This window comes from Chaetodon trifascialis, chromosome 13 (genome assembly GCF_039877785.1).
Source record: "Chaetodon trifascialis isolate fChaTrf1 chromosome 13, fChaTrf1.hap1, whole genome shotgun sequence".
In the NCBI taxonomy this organism is placed as follows: domain Eukaryota; kingdom Metazoa; phylum Chordata; class Actinopteri; order Chaetodontiformes; family Chaetodontidae; genus Chaetodon; species Chaetodon trifascialis.
The window spans coordinates 14,183,891-14,204,793 of record NC_092068.1 but is presented as its reverse complement, the minus strand read 5'-3'; the positions used below and the strand labels follow the sequence as shown (position 1 = coordinate 14,204,793).

Below are 20,903 nucleotides of genomic sequence, written 5' to 3'. Positions count from 1 at the left end.
ATAGTTTCTGAGGAAAACCATCTGACTGGCCCTGCCCCGTTCCCATAAAGTAAGCAGGGGAAAGGCTGTGTCTACTTGAGGAACCAGGAATTCCCCCACAGGCTGTGAACAGCTGTCGAGATGAGAGAAGATGACGAAGCTGACACACTGGAAGTTTGCTGGCCGTGCGTATGCAAACAGAAACCGTGTTTGGTGTTGTGTATGGGCGCAAGAGTGAAATAGTGTTTAACACTACAGTATGTTTACATAATACGTGAATGGAAATTATGTCCACACACTGTGGGTGTAGAAATGCACAGTCATGCTTGAGCTGATGACACCACGGTTCCTAGAAAAGCGGTTTTAACTTTGCTAAATATTATTTATCAGCAGGGCAGTGTATACTATTTGCGTCACGGGTGTGTTTAGGATGAGATCGATTCATGTGAGTATTTGTGTAGCTGGAGTCATTTATTCAGGTGAGGTCTGATGTGGGTGTATTCAGTAAGGCAGATGTCATAAAATAGCTTTGTTTGCTCTCTGGTTATAGTCAAACATGACAGGGACGTGATACTGTGTTCAGATGAGCACGACAGTAGGTCAGCTGGGTAAAAACCACGCGCCAGGGGACTGTAGTATTTACACAGTTTCATTGTTTAGTGACCCTGTAAAAACCCTCTGATTTCCTCATCTTTACGAGGTCACCTCACATATGAGAAACTAGTCTCAACTTCATGCTACTACTTCCTCAGAAAAAGCCCTGTCAGATTAATTCAATTGACTTCCTTGATCTGGACAAAAGGGGGAATCCACACGCTGTTGGAAAAAAAATCCCAGCAGTTCTCTTCTTGTACTCGGATGTGTTTCTGCACACATTTCCTGGATGTATGCACTCATTATAATGTGTCATGACTTTTGCAATGGAGCACACCCAGATTATGTAGTGAAGGTAAAAACCCACAGAATCACAAGGAGCCATTACGAGAATCAGAGGTACAGAGACCCCATAGAATCCCACCATTGATGTGCAGTGACTCTAGACTCCACTTTCAAACTACATCCTTGGGCTGGCGGGATAAGTTGCAATTGACATTTTGCGCCGGACTTCAGAAACAAGCCTGGCTTTCATGCTGCTGTTTGAACACTGGGGAAATCACTTGCAAAGGTCACTGAGCCCATTTCCTTTCTTTCCTCCCCATGCATCTAAAGACCTGTAACAGCCCCTTTCAACTGCACTTCACTTACTGGCAGACATATTCAAATTTCTATATAGCGAGCGAAAGAAGGTGGAGGTAACTAAGGAGCAAACAGGAAACAGCATTTTTTTTATTACAGCTCATTTTTACCACTGTTGCTATAACATACAACTTATAATCTTCAAACTTGCAGTACACTGCGTAGTCATCACCGTTCTCTTAGCGAAAGAGTCCCTGACGGTTCACTTATTCAAGTGTCCCTTTCGGTTTTAAAACGCAGGACTACGACATGTCTCTGAAGTCCTTCCTCACCATCCCACAGGTGATCCAAAGAGAATATGCCCTTCTGCTCCACGAACGTCTCAAACAGGTGCAGCCCACCACCTACACCAAAGTAGTGGGATTTGGTGGCGAGGTAGACCAGTCCTCTCGGTGCCAGCAGCGTGTGGAGGGTCTCATGCAGTGCGGGGTAGTATGCAGTGTTGTAGATCGTCTCTGAGGTGAATATAATGTCATATTTGGGCTGTGGGTCCTCCTTTTTAACCAAAGCAAGAAATGTGCTCCAGTCACCAGAGAAAAAACGACATTTGGAGAGCAGTGGCTGCTGGGATAGATCTATGGCTCTCTTCTTAGGTAGTGGGCTGCCATCTTTTACCTCTTGTGTCCCTTTGGCCTTTATTTTATGACCATCCTCCTCCTGTATTTTCCCCTTGCTCCTCCCTTCTTTGTCATCTTCACTGTCTACTTCATCATCATCGTCTTGGCAGTTCAGCATTACATTTGGCACTGTGAGCTGTTCGATAACTGTACTGTTATAATCTTGGAAGTGGACCTGCCCAGCTCCTCTCTTCAGAGCCAATATCCCCAACAGTCCCGCACCACAGCCCAAATCCAAAACTACCTTCGCCCCAAAGGTCTCGCCGTCTCTCTCAATCAGCTCCAGAAGGTCGTAAGTACACTCCCACACCTTCAGCCCCCCCTCATACACGCCAGAGATGAGATCAGACCTCTGCTCCACAGTGCGAGAGGTAATTTTCTCCCCATCCTCTCTCTCTGAGGTCGTCCTTTCGAAAACTGTCTCGTTGAGAAAGTGAAGAGGAGGAAGAGTTCCTATGGTAACTGTTTCAGTGACAGCATCCATGAGGAGGAACTCTGGGTCTGAGAGAGGAAAGTGCTCTTTGGCCGCTTTGACTGGCTCAGCTGGTTTGGTTTTATCCTCAGTCTGAAAAATAAAAAGCAGAATGCACGGTCAGCTCCATACTACGTGTCTGATATTACAACAAGGGAGCAACATGGGTTTTTTAAAGTGGCGATCTCGAAGATTTCAGTCCTGGTTGATTTAGTGGCCCCTCTGTTTTAATAGTCCGTCAATAAATTAGCCTTTTTTCAATATTCTGTCAACAACAGTGATGGGGCACACTGCATAAGTCTGCTGAAAGCAGTGCACAATAAAAGGAGCTTGTTGGCAGAAGTTGGAGGTGTGCAGCCTGCAGCTCTTCATCTAACAGCTCACTGTGGCTGCTCCTTCTTTTACCCCCTGCAATATTTCAGCTGATCCGACGTCAAAAAATGCCAAAAATGATTGTCTTCTTTTGTAGACACTTCTGATGAACAATAGTGTTAAGTGCAATGCTCCCTGACAAACACACTGCATTTGCTGTGACTGCTTCATAATAAAAGTTGACTCATCTGCTTTAAAAAACTGTAAATATATAAATGTTGTAATACTTTCATCAGTGGGTCATAGACTCAACCACCATTGTGTTGTCCCATTCAGTGATACATAGTGATTTAACAAATATGTGTTTAAATGAAAATCCTTGAGACTATTGCTTTAAATTGACAATATTATGGCTTGAGGCACACTCAGCTGTACAGATATGAATCAGGAATAGACTGAGGAACGTGCACCAAGAGGCAATCACTCATAACATGAAATTATTATTTGTATTATAATATAAATGATCGTGCTGGTTGGATTTGGATCTTCAGGAATTCCTACAAATTGTGGGTGTCATGAATATGCTGTGTAGTGCGCTATAAGTGTTTTGAAACAGAATGTACAATGTTCATGTATTATTCACGTTGTATACGGCAACATCTGGCAAGTCCTACTTTACATTCTTAGCTTACTCTGAATATTTACCAACCAATACACTTTGATAACTACATGGAAAATGGGTTATAATTGGTTCACAACGTGAAATCTGCTGAGGAAATTAATGTGAAGTCAAATGAAGCAAGACGTTGTTATCATTGGATCCTCGTGGATTTGGAAACCCTGTGAACATGAAACAACTTGGATTCAATCAAACCTGGATTGAATGTTAATTTGTTTACAACGGTGCCAGAGACCATCTACATATTAAATACGTAATGCTCTGCAAGCAAAGACTGAAAGATTGTTTGGCGAGCTGATGAACTTGGACATGAGACTATTACAAATCAGCCATGTGATTCACTGTGTGACTGAAACACTGCTTGCAAATATCATGTGGACTGGTTGGTCAAACAGTGGTCACACCCATCAGAGCACAATAGCGTAGATAAAAGTGCCTGGTGATGCCAACTTTGATGTCTGACAGTAACCACTCATACCGTCCACTATCAGTATGAACAGTATGATTTCCATTATGAATTTTGCTTGGCCTGCCTCCGCCCTGTGACGTCAAGGTTCGTGGGCAAGGAGACTATCAACCCACGCTCTCTAGCGGATTCTCACCTAACAGAAGAATTTATACTGTAAATCGGGATGGAATTGCTCAGCCAGTGGAAATTACTCATTTAAATATGCTGCGTATTTATGTGGTAGGTGTGTATTGGTGAGGGGGCGCGTCCCTGCCCTTTTCCTCTGTGTGCCATTCAAAGGGCAACTTTTGCTCTTACCTACTGTAGCAGAAGACAGGTCCACCTTCATCGTTCATAAAATCCATACTATTCCACCCTTTAATATATTCTAAACTCTAGCCTGTAATATAAAATATCTAAACAGATCAATTATTTGCTCTTATGATGGGCAAACACCACATTAATACATATGAACTGAAAATAAGGGACTCTTACCTACTTAAGAAATGTTTTTCACCCTTAGGGGCTAGTCCAGTCATGTACCAGTTTCTCTTTTCTAATGACTTTAGCAGACAAGTTTTTTGGCCATATCAGTTTCTTTGTTGTCAGATTTCTTTTTCAGTTTATCAGAGTTCTTAGGTAATCTGTTTAACAAACCACATTTAATCAAAGCCCGTTTATGTGTAAATAAATAAGTGATGAAGGCCATGAAGTGCTGTGGTAAGTGGACCTTGACTGACGATTGTTTTTTAAGAAATAACTTTCACAGGCAATTATGTCTGTACAGCTATACTGTTTTGCTCTCTTTGCTTTGATGCTGTCATGGCCTTAATTGTTCTGCTAGGATTTTTGCATTGCTCTATGAATGTAATGTTGATGTTATACATTAATAAAGTTGCTACTCAAAAAATGATACTAGACCAAGCCTAGTGCTTTACCTAGAGTCCACTTCCAAGTCTAGATCAATGTTTTTGAGTACTTTGTGTAGGTTAACTTAACCTACAACACATTATTAGTTAGCTAATGTTACTCACAGACTTAGCAGCATTGTCTTTCTTTCTGTTTTGCAATTCATTTCCATCGGCGCAGTCCGGGTTTGTTGTTTGTGCTGGAACGTCGAAGTTAAAACAAAATGACATGATGACAGACAACGCCGCACGCAGCTATCTTGAGGGTGGAAAGTTAGTATCCCCCCTTTACTACAGGTGACACATGGCGAGCAAGTGTAGCTTAGCAGAGCCGCTTCGTGGAAGAACTGCAAGTCCCAGAATTCTTAGGACCACAGTGGCCAACTTGTTATCTTTCTATCAATGAAGTATCGTAACAGTTACAAGTCTGAACAAGTGAGAATAGGCTAAGAGGAATAGGACATTGGGAATTTATGCACATACATGTAACTTTCGGGAAAAACCTTACCAACTGAAATGTTGTAATTAGTTCCTGACTCAGAGAACCATGATACCTTTCGCCGACGTTATGGCGCATGCTCACTCAGTCCAGATCAGGATTCAGATCTGTTAACTGTCAGAGAATTCCTGATCCTGCTCTTCTTTGCTGATATGTGGCAATAATTCCGTTTTTGCCCTCCTTTTGACAATGCCGACGGGAGTGGTGATTTCGGCAGGTTTCTTGCCCTCATAGAACAGTGAGTATTCCCTAAATTAGATGTAAAATGTGGTTAAATATCAGAACGCAGCGCACAGCGTCGGGTTTTGGAATAGGAAAACACTGAATGACATCCAAACAAAAGGGATTTGGAAGCGCTAGGATTCTGTGAGTCTGTGTGTTGTGGATAAATGAAATGCTCGGGCTTTCATGAGGCGACAGTTTAGCTAACTTGCCTCGTAATGCTCTTTGAATAGCCTGACATTATCTGATGGGGGGAATCTGAACGCTGCTGCTCACAGAAGCCGGCTCCACTCCAGACCAGTGCCCCTCTCACTTCAGGTAAAAACCTCCACCCAGACTCCACCCTGTCTGGAATGCAGCATAGCAAGGGTTGACATTTTGCATATGTCTTAAGCAGCCAGCTCTTTTTGACAGTCGTTCATATTCTACTTTTTTCACCAACGGATGCTGTGGCTCGCAAGTCTACACCTTTAAATTGAAGCCGTACCGCGTTAAGTTTCAGTGCCAGCTGCCACAGACTGATGTGGGGAGTTATAGAAACAAATGCCAAAAAATCCAAACTGACTGGCACCCAAATTCAGCGTTGGGTAAGTTTAATTTAATATACTGGATTAGAACTGAAATGATTTGTCGATCCACAGAATATTAACAGGCAACTATTCTGATAATCGATTGATTCATTGTTTTAGTAACTTTTCAATACCAAACCTTCTCTGCTTGCAGCTTCCAATTCTGCATCTTAAGTGATCGCAAATTGAATATGAATGGACACTGTGGACTGTTTTTACAGTAGCATATTTTTACATTTCAGAGGCCAAACAGTCAATTGAGAAAATATTTAGCACATTCTGCTAAATTATGCTAATTATTTTGATGATGCAATATTGAAAATAGCTGTTCATTGAAGCCCTACACTTGATTGTCAGTTGAAATGACTAATTACTCATTTCTATGTCCTTTTTGTTGTGGATGGATGTATTATACATGCAATTAGTGTTCCAACTTGTTACAGCTATGTTACTTCAACTTGGCAAAAAGGTGTGATGGTCTAATGTTCATTGTGTCTTTATTTTCTTCCAAGGTGCGTGCATATTACAGATGCAGGATGCGGTGGTGTCCCAACTCAGTGCTCCACCTGCTGCGCTGCGTGCGGTCACGGACGTGCACCAGGAGGGGAAAGAGCAGACTGCCTTTGTGGATTAGGGAGACGTGGGCTTATATGAGTGTGCTGGTGCAGTCTCTTTACTTCAACTCTCTCACGGACTCGGATGTGGTTTTCGACTCCATCTTTGAGCCAGTGTTTTGGACTGTGGATTATGTCACCCGCTGGTTTGGCACGGTGAGTTTGTTTGTTTTCTGTGCTGTAACTAGTCACACAGAGTTTGAGTTTTTCTCTGAAGAAAGCTCTCTATTTCTGGCAGGTGTTCGTTTTTCTGGTGGTGACGCTGACCAGCTCCATCGTGGTGATAGCCTATCTGGTCCTCCTGCCTCTGATCCTCAACACATATTCCCCTCCGTGGATTGCTTGGCACGTATGTTATGGACATTGGAACCTCATCATGATTGCGTTCCATTACTACAAGGCCACCAAGACCCCCCCTGGGTACCCCCCTACAGTAAGATGCTTGCTACACTTTTCTGCAGTACCATAAATAGCTTTACCAATCTCAACTTTTGTAGTGCAACAAAAATGTCTTCTTTTAATCAGCAAAAAAATGACAGTCCATTTGTGGCAGTCTGCAAAAAATGCATCATGCCCAAACCAGCAAGAACGCACCACTGTGGTATCTGTAACAGGTGAGTCAATGTTATTTTTCTTCTGTACTTCTGTAATAAGTGGCCAGTTTGTGTGTGGAGTATCAGATGTTTTCTAGCTGTGTCTTTTGACTACCAAAGCTAAGTTGTTGGGGTAATAAAACCTCTTAGTGCTGTTAGATTAAACTGAATATTTTGTTTTTCCTTTGCAGTTGCATTCTGAAGATGGACCATCACTGTCGTATCCTTTATTCTCACATTATAGAATTAGACATGACATAATGTGACCGTGAAGAAATGGTACTTTTCCTTAGTGTCATCATCTCAGCCTGGTTGAATAACTGCGTGGGTTACTTTAACCACCGTTACTTCTTCTCCTTCTGCCTCTTCATGACCTTGGGCTGTGTCTACTGTAGCATCAGTGGCAGAAACCTGTTCCTCGATGCATACAATGCTCTTGAGGTAAGATTCTCAGACTGCTGTACTGTACTACTGCTGGCCTGCATGGTGTTTCATCCTTTTAAGGCTCGTTAGGTTTTGTCTTACGCTTCCTCAATGCCTGATGTCTCTTTGCGGGCTTAACTGTTCCTGACTGACACTGCCTTGTTTCTGTCTTTAACACTTGGGTTTGTGTATGCGGGCTGTTCCATTAGCGCTTTAAGCATTTGGACATGGACAAGCCAGGGGTACCAGTAACAGGGATGGGACCACTTATAGGGCTTCTCCCCCCGGGTCAGGTATACATTCAAAAGTATGCATGTGATAACACAATTATGTGTATTTATTATCTGTTAGTTATATAATTTGTGCTCTTTTTAGACCAATTATCAGACACCTGCACCACCGTACACCTTTAAGGATAAGATGATTCATAAGAGCATCATCTACATGTGGGTGCTGACCAGGTAAGAAATGCATTTCATGTTGCCACTTGTCATACGTACAACCATGCCAACTAATTCAAAGCAGGTTTTGCGTAGTGAGTATACTCAAGGTTAAGAGTATGCGTATACTGCTATTGATGGACACCATTGTCCCACAATGCAATACACAAAGGGAACTGAAGAGCTGCTTACAGCTGCTGAAAAAACAAATTGTGGATGGTGGTGAAACTGCTCCAAGAAGAGGAATTAAAGTATTAAATGTTTGGCAAACCACTTCCTTTTTTTGTTAACCTCTGTGGGAATATTATCAAGGTCATTGACACCACCTGGTTCGTTAGTGGTGCTGGCAGTCATTAGAATTGTTAGGGTCACCTGTGGCCAAGTGTAAACGACAGGTGTTGAAGCTGGCTTGAGGCCAAATGTGAATAGTTGTCTAATCTCCTTGGAAGGAGTTCAGGGATCTGTCCTCTACTTCTTCCATTAGCCACAATGGCAGATACTGGTGATCCAGTGACAGAGCCATGATTCTGTCTGTAAACCCCCTTGTTGTGCTGGAAATAGGTGGTGTTCAGACAGAGAACCAGCAGTTCGCAAATCTGATCTGGCTGAGTTCGGTTATATTGTTATGGTTGTCGTCTTGTAGCGTTTGTTTTCTTAGGGTTTCCTCCACCTTCATAGTTAGGATGTGTGTAAACAATGAGGTCACATAAGAAATCGTGGTTTCATCTGGTCCATTTTCAATCTTTGAACCTTGTTCACAAAGTCCATGGAGTTTTGAATGGTGTGGCGTGTCACTGACTGAAGGGCTAATGTGGTAGATACGTTTGGCAATGTCTTAAGTAACTTAGCCTATGTTTACACTTAGGGAAAACGCATATGTTTTCATGCGGTTTGGCCTCTCTCATGCAAATGGAGATTTTTTTCATGGAAAATGATCATTTTTAAAAACTCCGGCCAAAGTGGAGATTTCTGAAATGCCGGTTATGTGTTGGCCTGTAAACAGGGTTAAACGGCGTTTTAGGTTCTGAAACGTCACAACATGCGACTGAAAATACTTAACGTCATGTGAGCGACCTATGTTTACACTTGCGCCAAAATATCTGTTTTCCAAAATACCCTGCTGTATGTAAACGTAGGCTGGATTGATGCTGCTGATAATTGGCCAGAGGGGGGTTCCTTCTTTGTGAATCTTGGGGTCTTGTACAGGCCTGGGGTGGTGTCTCCAGGTTACAGGCGATGATATTGTTCATGGTGATGGTGTTCTTCCTCTGTAGCTGTTGTAGACATGCTGTTGCCTTTTTCTTGCATTCTCTGGTGGGCTCTCACCTCAGTGTTAAAAATGCATAACTGTCACTCAGTGGTACGGTGACCCTGGCACGGTAGTCCGCTGAGTTTTGCCGTGCATCTTCCCGTATCAGCTGGTAGGATGGTGGCATTTAGGTCTTTGCTCAGTGATGTCACAGCCTTCCTGTCCTGGATGGTGAACTTGGAAGGGGGTCTTTAAAGAGCTGCCGATACCTTCAACCTGAGATGTTCTGCCTTGGTTTGTGTCAAGATGTTTTTCCTTTTGGTGTTTCTGTTGCTGTGATGAGCTCACCTAATTGCTGTGGTGTGATGGCAAAGTTTAATCTTTTTGTGAGGACCTCTTGCTCTGGTTGAGTAAGTTCCCTGTCTGACAGGTTCCTCACCCAACTGTTGTGTGTTTCATCCAGTCTGGAATCGTCATCTTTTTGGCTCCTGGTAAGTCGCTCTGCCTTACCAGTGTTGCTGGTTCATGACGAGAGGTTTTGAAATGCCCGTGTCTGTCTTTCCTTGCTTTTGCTGTGTTGAGATATGTGTTTCTTTTCACTAAAATCAGTGACCTTCTCCAAGACGTCATCAGGCAGATGTGATTTCAGTACCTGGAGTAAATTGTTAGTCTCTTTATTCAAAGCTTCAGTCATGAATTGAGCCTGTCTCACTCCTTTATCCAGTATCTGGTTCTGTGCCTTGTCTAAGATCACTCTAGCTATGTGGCCTCTCATTGCAGAACCTAGACGAAGGCTGTTTGGTGTATATCTGTGTTGTCGGCATCTCAGGTCAAACAGGAGGTGGTTTCTGTAGTCTGCAATTTTCCTGGCTGTCCTTTCATACTACAGCGTGCTATAATTTATATGCTGTTAACTGTTGGTATAACATTGGGACATGGTGGCTGTCTTCTGTTATCTTGGCAGCGACTCAAATAAAATGTTTTGTGTTTTTTAGCACAGTGGGAGTGGCTCTGGGAGCTCTGACTCTTTGGCATGCCGTTCTCATATCTAGAGGAGAGACCAGCATAGAGAGACACATTAACAGCAAAGAAACAAAGCGAATGGCAAAACGAGGAAAGGTGAGCATGTAAAATTTCAAATATGGAAATAATTAAAGTTGTGATGAATTAAGGGAGATTATGATGAACCAGAAGTTTCAATCAAATGACAGATACATTTTAATTGCTCTCTTTTTCTTCTTTATTGGCCCTGCCAGGTGTACAGGAACCCATATAACTATGGCAAGCTGAATAACTGGAAAGTCTTCTTTGGCGTGGAGAAGAGAAGGTGCGTCTCTGATGTTCATAATGATTTTCTGTTAAGACACCCCTGTATCATATACCATCAAAGCTGCCTTGCACTTCTGGTAATCCCTGTTTTTCTTTGTGTTTTTCATCGCCAGTCACTGGGTGACACGCGTTCTCCTTCCCTCTGGACACACCCCACATGGCGATGGTTTGACATGGGAAGTCTTCCCAGCTAAAAAGGACTTAATACCTGTATGACAGACTCTACTTAGTCAACTTGTAGCCTAATTTCAGCAGCATTTGCTGTGTCCTACCCACTCTGGTCATTTGACCTGGTTGGCTTAGAGGATCATGCATGGTGGCTCCATACAGCTGAAGAAATGGGGTCATATCAACCTCCAATACCTCAAAAACGTGTTATGGCATTGCTCATGCTTCAACAGTCGACATTTTTGGATGGTTTGTTCTCTGCTGGGTTTTACGTAGTATTACAAACGGGTCTTACCTGACTCTGAGCTAATCATGGGTTTGATATTTTTATAAGCCACATGTACTGACTGACATATTATTGGACTGAAGTTCCTTTTTAGAATAAAGGGTTTTTTTTAGTTTTATCTCTGCTTGTTCTGAAAACAAAATACGAAAGTTTGGGACATAATTGTTCCAACACCTCAACCTCCTCATTCCACCTGCACACTCCAGTCCAATATTATCATTTGAAACAAACTTTCAAGGAAAACAGCAGTACAGTGGTAATGTTATTTATCAGTATTTTGTACCTGTTAAGTTAATAAATCTTTATAAATTGTTTTATTTAAACAATTGGTCACCGTGAGTATTCAGTTATTACTAAAGATGCACATCACAGATACATGCACAGGTAAAACTCTTTCTGAAAGGTATAAATATTCACTGATTTCACCAATGCCTGAATAACTGTCAATTGTGGTATTCAGTTTGTTGACCCAGGATCACTTTACAATACTGAGCAGCTCTAGTGTTACGTCACTGTGTTGTTTACGCAGACAGACCCAGAGCCACGCTGCTTGTAGGGGAGGATTAACTGCACATTCATATGATGATGTTACATCAGAAATAAGCAGCTGCAGTAGTGAAGATGCACAAAGATGAACGCAAATGAGCAAGAGGAGATACAAAAGTTGTCTCTCTAGTTTTAGAAAAATATTATGAAACTATTCCAATGACGTGCATTCAGTGTCATGCATTTGATAAGCAGACTATTAAAAAGTGGTTTTGTTAGTTAAAGAGGAAACGCAAGACAAAGAGGTTTTCAGAAAAAGACAACAGATAAGGGATGATAACAGATTTCAGCCTGTTTGTCACCCATTTTTTTCACCCTGCCACTGCTGATCAGACCCTCCCACTCTATCTGACACACACACACACACACACACACACACACACACACACACACACACACACACACACACACACACACACACACACACACACACACGGACAGACCTGCCAATATTTGGTCTTCCAGCAGATGTCAGTGCTCAACATGTCAGGTTTTGGTTAGAAGCTGTGTCTTATGATAGGAGGAAAAGAGTAATTGATCATAACAATTGAAAAATATAACACGCCTGCAGTTTGTGGTTTAAATTAGAGGTCATCATCAATTCTGTTAAAAAGGAAAGATTATTTCAATAGTATTTGAATTTCATGCTGCTCATTTATTTTGACCATTTCCTGTTGGTAATTTCATATATTGATGTTTTATACTATTTTGAATTTCAAGATTTCTGTTGTTTAACTGCTGAATGCGGTTGTGATTGCTTGGGCTGCCATTCAGAGTGACATGCTGTGATGAATGCTTGGCATAGATTTATAATGACCAAATGATAGGCTACAAATAATCTATTTGGTGCAAGTATGTCCATACGTTAGATCCTCTTATTACAAGATGACAATAACCTACACACTCCAGCAGATTCAGTAGCCAGGAAGTTTTTCAAAATGCTGACGACAATCCCCCTACTATCAGGTTCCTGAAGGTGTTTTTATTTTTATCCTTACCTGCATGTACTATAAATGCACAATGGATAGGCTTTATACGTAGAGTTCATTTTGGTTTACCAAGAACAAGAAACAGATGACATTTACTTCCTGCCAGTATGGGAAGCAAAATATCATTTTAAACTTAAACTACTTAATTTTATTCAGGCGACATACAAAATAATCTTGAACATACGTTTCTTTTTCCTTGTTTTTTTTTTTTGCAGTGTATTAGGCTGTTAAAATAGCGAAAAAATATCTTTTCAAAAGTGAGACTTTTCACTTTGTAGGAGGAGAAGCAAACAACAGATGATTTCTTCATTTTTAAGTAATATGAGTAACATAACTCCTGGTTTCACTGCAAATGCCATATTTAAAAAAGGGTAAACGTCACATGACACAGGACTAACGAAACAACAGCAACTTCCTTTGGAATTTCACAATGAAACTCCAGTTAACGCACACATAACTAATCATCATAAACTTTATTTGCATCGCACCTTTCGTACATGAACTGCAGTTCAAAGTGCTTTACAATAAAGAAGTCACAAGCACCACGTGCTTCACATAATGAAATGTATGTCTTGTATACATGTGTTGGACAGTACTCTAATTATAATGACACGGCACAATTTAGTTTATCGACTTATCGTTATGTATTAAAACTGACTCGCTAATTATTTTCAATTCACACTATTATTCTGGAGGGGTCATTTCTCAATTTCCGCTCTTACTCTGAGCTTGACGCAAGATACACCAATTGATCTAAGATGCGCATGCGTGCAGGCTGAAAAGGATTTAATTCTAGATCAGCGCAAACGCCTTGTGCGCCTGAGCTCCATCCATTATGATTCGGGGGGACTTCGGATGTTGAGTGCACGTTTTTGGGGAGAAGCTGCTGAGATTTCGCGGAGGCTCTGCAGGGCCACACTGATCACCAGCCCGCCAGCCCTGCACGGACACACTGCTCCCGGCTTGTGTCAGTCAACCTGCTGACTCGCATCTTCTGCTGATCATCGCGACAGGATCCAGTGATAACTTCACTTGGGAGCAAGTTCGGATGTGGCAAGCAAACTGCAGACGAATGCATAATTTAGCAGACTGGATTTCCGGTAGGTAAAATTAATCACAGCATTAAAAAAAAAAAAAGTGATATAGCAAAAAGCCTGCTACTAATAAGACTGCAAATGAATCAAATCCCGTCGGATGTATAAAATGCAAACAGATAGTAAATTGTTACAGTGCATTAACGTGTGTTTTTTGATATGTGAATGGAAAATCAGAGCAGTGGCTGCATGAGGTTCAGGCGCGTGTCCCCGTCAGCTGGCAGTACACGTGACGTAAACATCGCAGCTTGTCTGACCTCAGAGGAACAAGGAGTGCTGAGCTGTCATTATTCCCTTATCATGCTTTTCGTATAAGGCAAATAATTTGACATCATCGTTAACTGTTAGTTTATCCGACACGATCATTTGCAGTTTAAAGCGTTCATAGTTGAATATGTGGCAAATGTGTAGATAGACTGATGATTTTTCTCCTTGGTGTGGAATGTATAGGGACAGTGATGGGAGGCTGTGTAGGGAGGAGTAGGATGGATGGACAAGGGAGTGCCCGCAGCTCAACAAGGAGCAAAAAACGTGGAGGTAAGAAGCTGGAACACATTGGACTGTATGCTGGACTGGCGTGCATTAGACTGCACAAGCACAAGTGCTTTAAGCATCAGAGATGATGTTCTTGAACCAGAAGCTGGAAATAAAGCAGTTTCTATGCATTTATTTTTGCATGCTGAGCGAGTGTGAGCTAAGTGTGCGTGTGTGTGTTGTTACAAATGAGATGAAAGGTGGTAGCAGACACATAATCATATCAGGGAATATTGTAAAATCAGTACAACAGTGATTTTCACAATATTACACCTTGCAGAGAGTGAGAGTGCATGGCGATATACATACACATGTAGCACCAGCCAGATGAAGCCTTAACAATTCATGTATTTATGATAACATGCAGGTTGGTGGGCAGGACTCCTCGCTACATCCCTGTTGCGTGGACGTCATTCTCAGTCTGGGAGCTTACTGTCTCAGGCGTCAAGGCTTAGTCATGTGTCTAATCTGCGCTGGGGACCTGCCCTGGCAGGACAGTGTTTTATATAAACACCGGTCAATCCATTGCTTGTGGAAAAAAGGCAGCTGTGCACTCAGCTGGATTGTCATGCATTATGTATTGAGCAGCAGCCGGGGCCTACACAGAGAGTTTTCGTATCACTTTGACCTACTTGGTGCATGATTTGCCTTATGTTGACCTGCTGTGAAACATATTTATATACAGAGAGAGAATTTACCTACAAGACAGGCTTCTCAGATCATGCCCGTACACTCAGACGTTCTACTACCGTGAGATGCGAACACAAAAGAAGAAGAAGAAGAAGAATTCCTTTATTTGTCACGTTACACACAACATGCATAGATGAGGGGGGAAACTGCACACGCCATGCAATTGTGAAATTCTTTCCCGCTTTTTGACCCATCCATGGTCAGTCCTTCCTCCACAGCAGACCAGGAGCAGCGGGCTGCCAGTCGAAGGCTTCTGTGATTAAGTGCCTGCGTATTAGTTGTGGAAAATGTAGCATCCAAGAGACAGATTTGTATTTATACATATAAATAGCAGTCTGTGTCAAGAAAAGCAATCACCTGTTGGAGGCGGTTCGCAGAAGTACAGTAGCTTCTCCTTCAGACTGTAATAGCCTGACCAGGGTTTATTGTCTGTTAATAGGTTTAGCATGTTGCCTTTGGGTATTCCTGTCCTGCCTCTAAATAGAGCTGATAGGATTAGGCCACTTGTCTAAAGAAGCTACCTCCTACCTTGGACACTCAACTTACTCTCCCTTTAAACTCAACCTCTTTCCATGAATTGATGCTGGGGTATTTTGGGGTTGCGTAGGGTTTGTTATTAGAAGGGATATAAGTGAAGGGATTGTGGTCACTTTTAAGCAACTGGGGAAGTGTCACGACTGTTAACTGAGCTCTGAACCTGAGTCTGCACATCGTGGCAAACTAGATCAGGTGGTTGTCAGTTATTGCAGGAAGCTGTGTGGACACAGCAGGGCAGTCGTCTTCGTCGGGGTCGGTCTCTGGAGCTCATTAATGCGGACTTTAAACTGACTTTTCAAACCTCAGGGAACAATCAGCAATGGGAGTACCAAACTCCAGAGAATACAACTACCATCACACTCCAAACACACCCTTTAGGATTTTGCTGAAGAGTAAGTACAGATTTTTGTGACGGGGTTGAAAGAAATATTTTCATGTTTTGCTGTTTTCATGTTTTTGCTGCTCACTGAGTTGTGCCGTAATTTGTCTCCAAGGGCTTTGTGTATGTTGTGCTGTTCTTATCGTGTTTAGGTTTTTAGAACAAAAACAATGCATACTGAAAATGAAACGGAACAAATGCAAAATGGCTAAAAAAAATGCATGAAAAACAAGTAGAAAGAGGTATATATACTTGTCAGCATCCATGTTTCAACCTCTAATTGAGATGCCTGCATTCATGGAGAGGTTCACTGATGATGGAGATGTGAGACTGATTTAATTCAATTGGGGTTGCAGTGGCCTATTTAGGAAATGGTTGCTCATGAACTTACATGCTGATATTTCTGAGTTAATGTGTTTTCCAGCAGTAAATGCCTACTTGTGCTGTTTCATATGCACCACGCTAAACACAGAAATACTACGACTATCACTGCTAATTGCACTTCTTAAGTCATTATTATGTATAGGAATGGTGCAGCAATAATAGCCCAAAAATACCGCTTTCAGTGACATAACAAATTAAATCATCAGGTAGTTTTGCCATCCACCGGGAATATTTAATCTCAAAGAAAAAAACAACTTGATCCACTGACTTCATTTGAAATTCTAAGCTTAGGTTCCAGGTAGCTGCTTACAGCTGACGACGCGCTGTCAAAGCTGATCTCTGTGGACGCGCATTCTCCACACCAGCTCTTACACCATCACTCAGGCTCACTGACTTGCTACAGCAGTTAAGTGGGAAAAACATTCTTCCTGTCATGCAGGTCGTCCTCACTGATTACATCCGCCTCATTCTAGTCAGCACCAAACCAAACCTACCTACTGTCACGTCAGAGTAAAAACCGAAGAATGAGTTTTGGGTTTTGGTCTCGGAATGTGTTTCAGGTTACTCAGGCTTGACAGTTGTTTCTCTGTACTGTAGCTGTTGTGTGCATACTTCTTAAATTCATTTTGTCATGACAGCAGATCAGAGAAACCTTGCAATTATCTCAGTGTACCTTCCTGTCAGTCAGGTTGCTTGTTAGGATTCCAGACGACCATAATATTTGCATTTGTTTGGCTGGCTGGCTAATAGCAACTTTGCAGCTGCCTGTCCATGCTAACAAAAGTAGATATGGACATTAAAAACCCATGTTTTTTGCAAGAAAAGCAAAAAGTGTAGAATATTCTTTAGCATAATGTCACAGACACTTCATCAGGGCAATATTGAGTACATTTATTATTAATTATTTTTTCCAGACGTCTGTTATTTTATAATTATGGCTTTGAAAATTTTGAAAAAGCTGCTTTGTTTCTTATGCATAAAATGTAAATTATAAAACGTGTACTCCTGAATGAATGTGTATGTAGGCGTACTTGCAAAAAATAAACCTTACATAAATCCAAAGTGACAACCTGAAACTCTTATCTCTCAAGGTCATGGTGTCACATTCATCATTATTTTGTGGCCTGCGTTGTTTATGGCAAAGAAAATTATTTCAATCTGTGCATGTTGCATGATGGGATGTCACCCTATGCCCAACTTAGTAAACAGATGCAAACATCTGTTTTTTTTATGAGACATTTTGCATCAGATACAAGACAGAAAAATAGATGTTTTACATTTCAGGAATATGATCAGATTTGAATTAATGTGTAGAAGCTTTGCGTTTGTTTTTCCATGTGCTCGTAGTTTTAGACTTCACCACAGAAGTCTGTCTTCCACTGGCCAAAGAGTGCTCATCTCTCAACCCAATGCCTTATGGGATAGGGACAGATAAATCCTGTTATGTGGAACCTGATTACTGCCTATAATCCACTGGTGTGTGTATGTGTATGTGTGTGCGCGCGCATGTCAGTTCACATGTATGTGTTACTACCCACTGCAGTAATCCACAGCACTATAAATAATCACTTTGATTTCCCTCCCTCTGTGAATCAAAGAGACTTTCTTGGTATGCTGGTAAAACGGATATACACCTTATATGCCAGTATGGAAAGTATAAAATTACTCAGGTTATGTGCTGCTGGAGTTCTGACAAAGAGGAGTACATGCATAATAATAACTGGCTTTTCTTTACTTTTATATGGCAAATGAACCTGTGCTATCGTAGTTGCAAGAGGGTGCACACGTTGTGCATTTTCAGCAGCTGTTTTCATCAAATACTGACGATCCTTCAGTGTCTTAAGATGAGCCTTTTTGTCCTTGTCTGACCTCACTGGTGTTTACGTGATCAAGTGAACATTAAACAGTAAAGTTAGAGAACATTTGAAACACTTAGCGTCTCTAATGTGTCTTCCATAAATTCAAACCAAGAAATGTTTTAATTTAGAAATTAGCGCCTTGGTTTGGGCAGTATGTTAGTAACACATTTGAATCACACAAAACTGCTTCTTATTTCTTATTTATTGTGCCTTATTTCTTGGTAAAGGTGAAGAGCTCACCCTTTTTATAGCAGTTGCGACCTGAGCTGACCATTCTGCACACTAAGTAGGTTTATCAGATCTTCACTACCAGATACTGACTTTTACTGCCCTGTAATCCATTGTAGCTGCAGCCATTATATCAGTGGGGTAAATTAGCTGCAAAAAGTTACTGCAAATGTAGTTCCTGGCACCTTTTGAAAAATAAAAGTTGTTTACATGACTGTCGAACAGATCATTGAACACAGCCTTCTCTTTTCTGTCAGGACGCAATGAACCCCTCAAGAAGGAGCGTCCAAAGTGGAAGAGTGAGTATCCGATGACGGAGGGCCAGCTGAGGAGTAAGAGAGATGAGTTCTGGGACACGGCTCCAGCCTTTGACGGACGGAAAGAGATCTGGGATGCACTCAGAGCAGCAGCCCTGGCTGCAGAGTGCAATGACCTGGAGCTAGCACAGGCTATAGTGGATGGAGCCTGCATTACTCTGCCGCACGGTACGAAAACACACACGCGCACACACCCTCTCTCAGATATGGAAATGTGCTTCATCCAGCTATCAATTGTAAGCTGTAAATGTCCCAGAAGTTCCAGCGCAAGGATATAACTCACTGTAATAATGCTCAAAATGTCAAAGGACAGTTTGCAGAATCCCATTCATCAGTTGTTCAGAGATTACTGCTGTAATAGTTACATAATAGTCGCAGTGCTGCGTGACCACTGTGAACGGATTGGTGCACAGAAAGCCCTGACAGAGTTAGATAAAAAAAAACCTCTGTTTGCACAGATTTACTGCATCTACTGTTGTTTTAACCACTTTACCAGTATGAGGACACTGGTTGTTGTTCATGTAATTGTGATGCAAGTGATGCCTCTGGTTTATTCACAATGGTTGGGAGTAGATAAGAGGTTTTTGTATCAGGGTTATAGTTTTTGCTGTTCTTGTTACAAAGGTTTTTGGAAAGCTGTGGTTTATGTAGGTCATGTCTCCCTCCGCAGGCTCTCTCACAGAGAGTTACGATGAATTGGGCAACCGTTACCAGCTCCCGGCCTACACTTTAGCCCCGCCCGTCAATCTCATCAGTGAAACGTGCAGCGAGAGCAAGGTTTCTGAATCCACACAAAAACAAGCTCAACCCCCTCCGTGCAGACAAGAGTTCCAGCTGCGGGTGCGAATGTCAACAGGTAAGAATCACTCAGGATGACCTATAACGTATGTATAACATGACATTTAAATCTAAAGAACTACGTGTTATGCAGCTCGCCCCATGCATGTGACATTTCATGGCATCTCGTCTCATCTAGGCTGGAGACTGATGTATAATTCATCGCTTTTTAGTGTGTCTCACAGCTCGTTCCGAAATCTGTGTCAACTCTGGTTATGCCTTGTGCTTTTCTCAGGAAAGGATGTGCGTCTGACAGCCAGCATGGCGGACTCCATCGCTGAGCTCAAGAAGCAGTTGGAAGAGCAGGAAGAAATAGACGTGACCCGCCAGAGGTGGTTCTTTTCCGGGAAGCTCCTGACCGACAAGACTCGTCTGCAAGACGCCAAGATCCAGAAGGACTTTGTCGTCCAAGTGATCGTCAATATGAACCCTCCAGTTATAGCTAACTGAGGGGCGAGACTGAAGGCTGTGGAGTGAATAAAATATAAAGGACGTGTCAGAGAGGGGTGCAGGAGTAGGGCCTGAAATCATTTTCCTGTTGGTATTGCAGTGGAATTTTGTGTACATTTTTATATAAGATATTGCTTTTATATTGCTCCTTTTTGTATTTTTTTCCTTTTTCCAAATGAAGTAAGAATATTGAAAAGCACTGAAACACTTTAGATGAAGAGTAGAGTCCTAAGATCCTCATCCCAGTGTCTGTCTGTCTGTCTGTCTGTCTGTCTGTCTGTCTGTCTGTCTGTCTGTCTGTCTGTCTGTCTGTCTGTCTGGACATCAACTCACAGCTCTATTGTTTACACGGCTCCCCTCCTTGTCATGTGTGTTACTTTTGCTTATCGATAAACTGAATATGGGGATCCGGGTAAGGAAAAAACATTCTCTCTCTCTCTCTCTCTCTCTCTTTGAAAGATTTCTGTCACGCGATTTGAGAAGTAGAGTAAGGATGGCAGAAAACTGTAGGGAAAAAGGAAAATGTAAATATCAGTTTCAATGTGTGTTGTTTGGTCATGTAACTATATGCACACTACATTTTCAAGTCACAGCTGTATATTCATAATAAAGACACGGAATGTAAGGAAGGCGCCTTTCTAAAAGGCAATAGATGATCAGACCTGTTTTTTATTTCATCACTCTAAACATGATACTGCAGTCTTCTGTACAAAAATGCTCACTGTACTTGAATAACTTATCAATAAATATTGTAATTTTAAAGTCATTCTCCGATTTCCTGGTTCTTTGGCACCACAAGTCTCTATAGAAATGTTTCAAGTCAAAACTTATCCCAAAGCTGTGGTTCCCAACCAATCAAAGGTTCCCTAGGTAAATCTGAGGGATCATAAGATGGTTTAAGGGATAGATGGTAAGTACAAACTAAAAGAATGTATATGTTGGACTAAACAGACATATACCCAGATGAAGGTGCACTTAGTAGCATTTTCTGGAGCTTTCAACTATTTTACCCACAG

At 41.8% G+C, this 20,903-nt stretch overlaps 3 protein-coding genes across 6 annotated transcripts; 2 read left to right on the top strand and 1 right to left on the bottom strand.

Moving 5' to 3' along the window:
- Positions 1-1,277: 1,277 nt before the first annotated feature.
- Positions 1,278-4,996, bottom strand: mettl18 (methyltransferase 18, RPL3 N3-histidine). Its single transcript, XM_070977970.1, has 2 exons — positions 4,778-4,996; positions 1,278-2,397 (listed from the first exon to the last, which is right to left on the bottom strand). The coding sequence occupies exons 1-2, from the start codon at positions 4,880-4,882 to the stop codon at positions 1,426-1,428; spliced, it is 1,077 nt and encodes a 358-aa protein (XP_070834071.1). The 5' UTR covers positions 4,883-4,996; the 3' UTR covers positions 1,278-1,425.
- A 240-nt stretch (positions 4,997-5,236) lies between these two features.
- Positions 5,237-11,369, top strand: zdhhc16a (zinc finger DHHC-type palmitoyltransferase 16a). Of its 2 annotated transcripts, none has more exons than XM_070978417.1 (11): positions 5,237-5,388; positions 6,454-6,711; positions 6,794-6,988; positions 7,081-7,169; positions 7,340-7,368; positions 7,456-7,589; positions 7,781-7,864; positions 7,947-8,032; positions 10,256-10,379; positions 10,517-10,587; positions 10,703-11,369. In XM_070978417.1, exons 2-11 carry the CDS (start codon positions 6,478-6,480, stop codon positions 10,803-10,805), a joined length of 1,149 nt encoding a protein of 382 aa, XP_070834518.1. In that variant the 5' UTR covers positions 5,237-5,388; positions 6,454-6,477; the 3' UTR covers positions 10,806-11,369. The 2 variants fall into 2 exon arrangements, with proteins under 2 accessions (XP_070834518.1, XP_070834517.1); XM_070978416.1 differs by having other exon boundaries at positions 5,237-5,959.
- Positions 11,370-13,333: 1,964 nt separating this feature from the next.
- Positions 13,334-20,653, top strand: ubtd1a (ubiquitin domain containing 1a). 3 transcript variants are annotated; one of them, XM_070978272.1, is made up of 5 exons: positions 13,334-13,678; positions 14,123-14,209; positions 18,541-18,768; positions 19,271-19,456; positions 19,673-20,653. In XM_070978272.1, exons 1-5 carry the CDS (start codon positions 13,627-13,629, stop codon positions 19,885-19,887), a joined length of 768 nt encoding a protein of 255 aa, XP_070834373.1. In that variant the 5' UTR covers positions 13,334-13,626; the 3' UTR covers positions 19,888-20,653. The 3 variants fall into 3 exon arrangements, with proteins under 3 accessions (XP_070834373.1, XP_070834374.1, XP_070834375.1); XM_070978273.1 differs by lacking the exon at positions 13,334-13,678 and adding an exon at positions 13,997-14,015; XM_070978274.1 differs by lacking the exons at positions 13,334-13,678; positions 14,123-14,209 and adding an exon at positions 15,374-15,825.
- The last annotated feature ends 250 nt before the right edge of the window (positions 20,654-20,903 follow it).

What these genes read in the sequence shown, in the direction of transcription:
- mettl18 (XM_070977970.1), bottom strand. Translation starts at nt 4,882, where the DNA reads ATGTCATTTTGTTTTAACTTCGACGTTCCAGCACAAACAACAAACCCG. An exon ending in AAGACAATGCTGCTAAGTCT is followed by an intron (nt 2,398 to 4,777) that starts GTGAGTAACATT and finishes TTTATTTTTCAG; the next exon opens with ACTGAGGATAAAACCAAACC.
- zdhhc16a (XM_070978416.1), top strand. Translation starts at nt 5,894, where the DNA reads ATGTGGGGAGTTATAGAAACAAATGCCAAAAAATCCAAACTGACTGGC. An exon ending in TCACCCGCTGGTTTGGCACG is followed by an intron (nt 6,712 to 6,793) that starts GTGAGTTTGTTT and finishes TATTTCTGGCAG; the next exon opens with GTGTTCGTTTTTCTGGTGGT. An exon ending in GAATGGCAAAACGAGGAAAG is followed by an intron (nt 10,380 to 10,516) that starts GTGAGCATGTAA and finishes TGGCCCTGCCAG; the next exon opens with GTGTACAGGAACCCATATAA.
- ubtd1a (XM_070978272.1), top strand. Translation starts at nt 13,627, where the DNA reads ATGTGGCAAGCAAACTGCAGACGAATGCATAATTTAGCAGACTGGATT. An exon ending in AAGGAGCAAAAAACGTGGAG is followed by an intron (nt 14,210 to 18,540) that starts GTAAGAAGCTGG and finishes CTTTTCTGTCAG; the next exon opens with GACGCAATGAACCCCTCAAG. An exon ending in CTGCATTACTCTGCCGCACG is followed by an intron (nt 18,769 to 19,270) that starts GTACGAAAACAC and finishes CTCCCTCCGCAG; the next exon opens with GCTCTCTCACAGAGAGTTAC.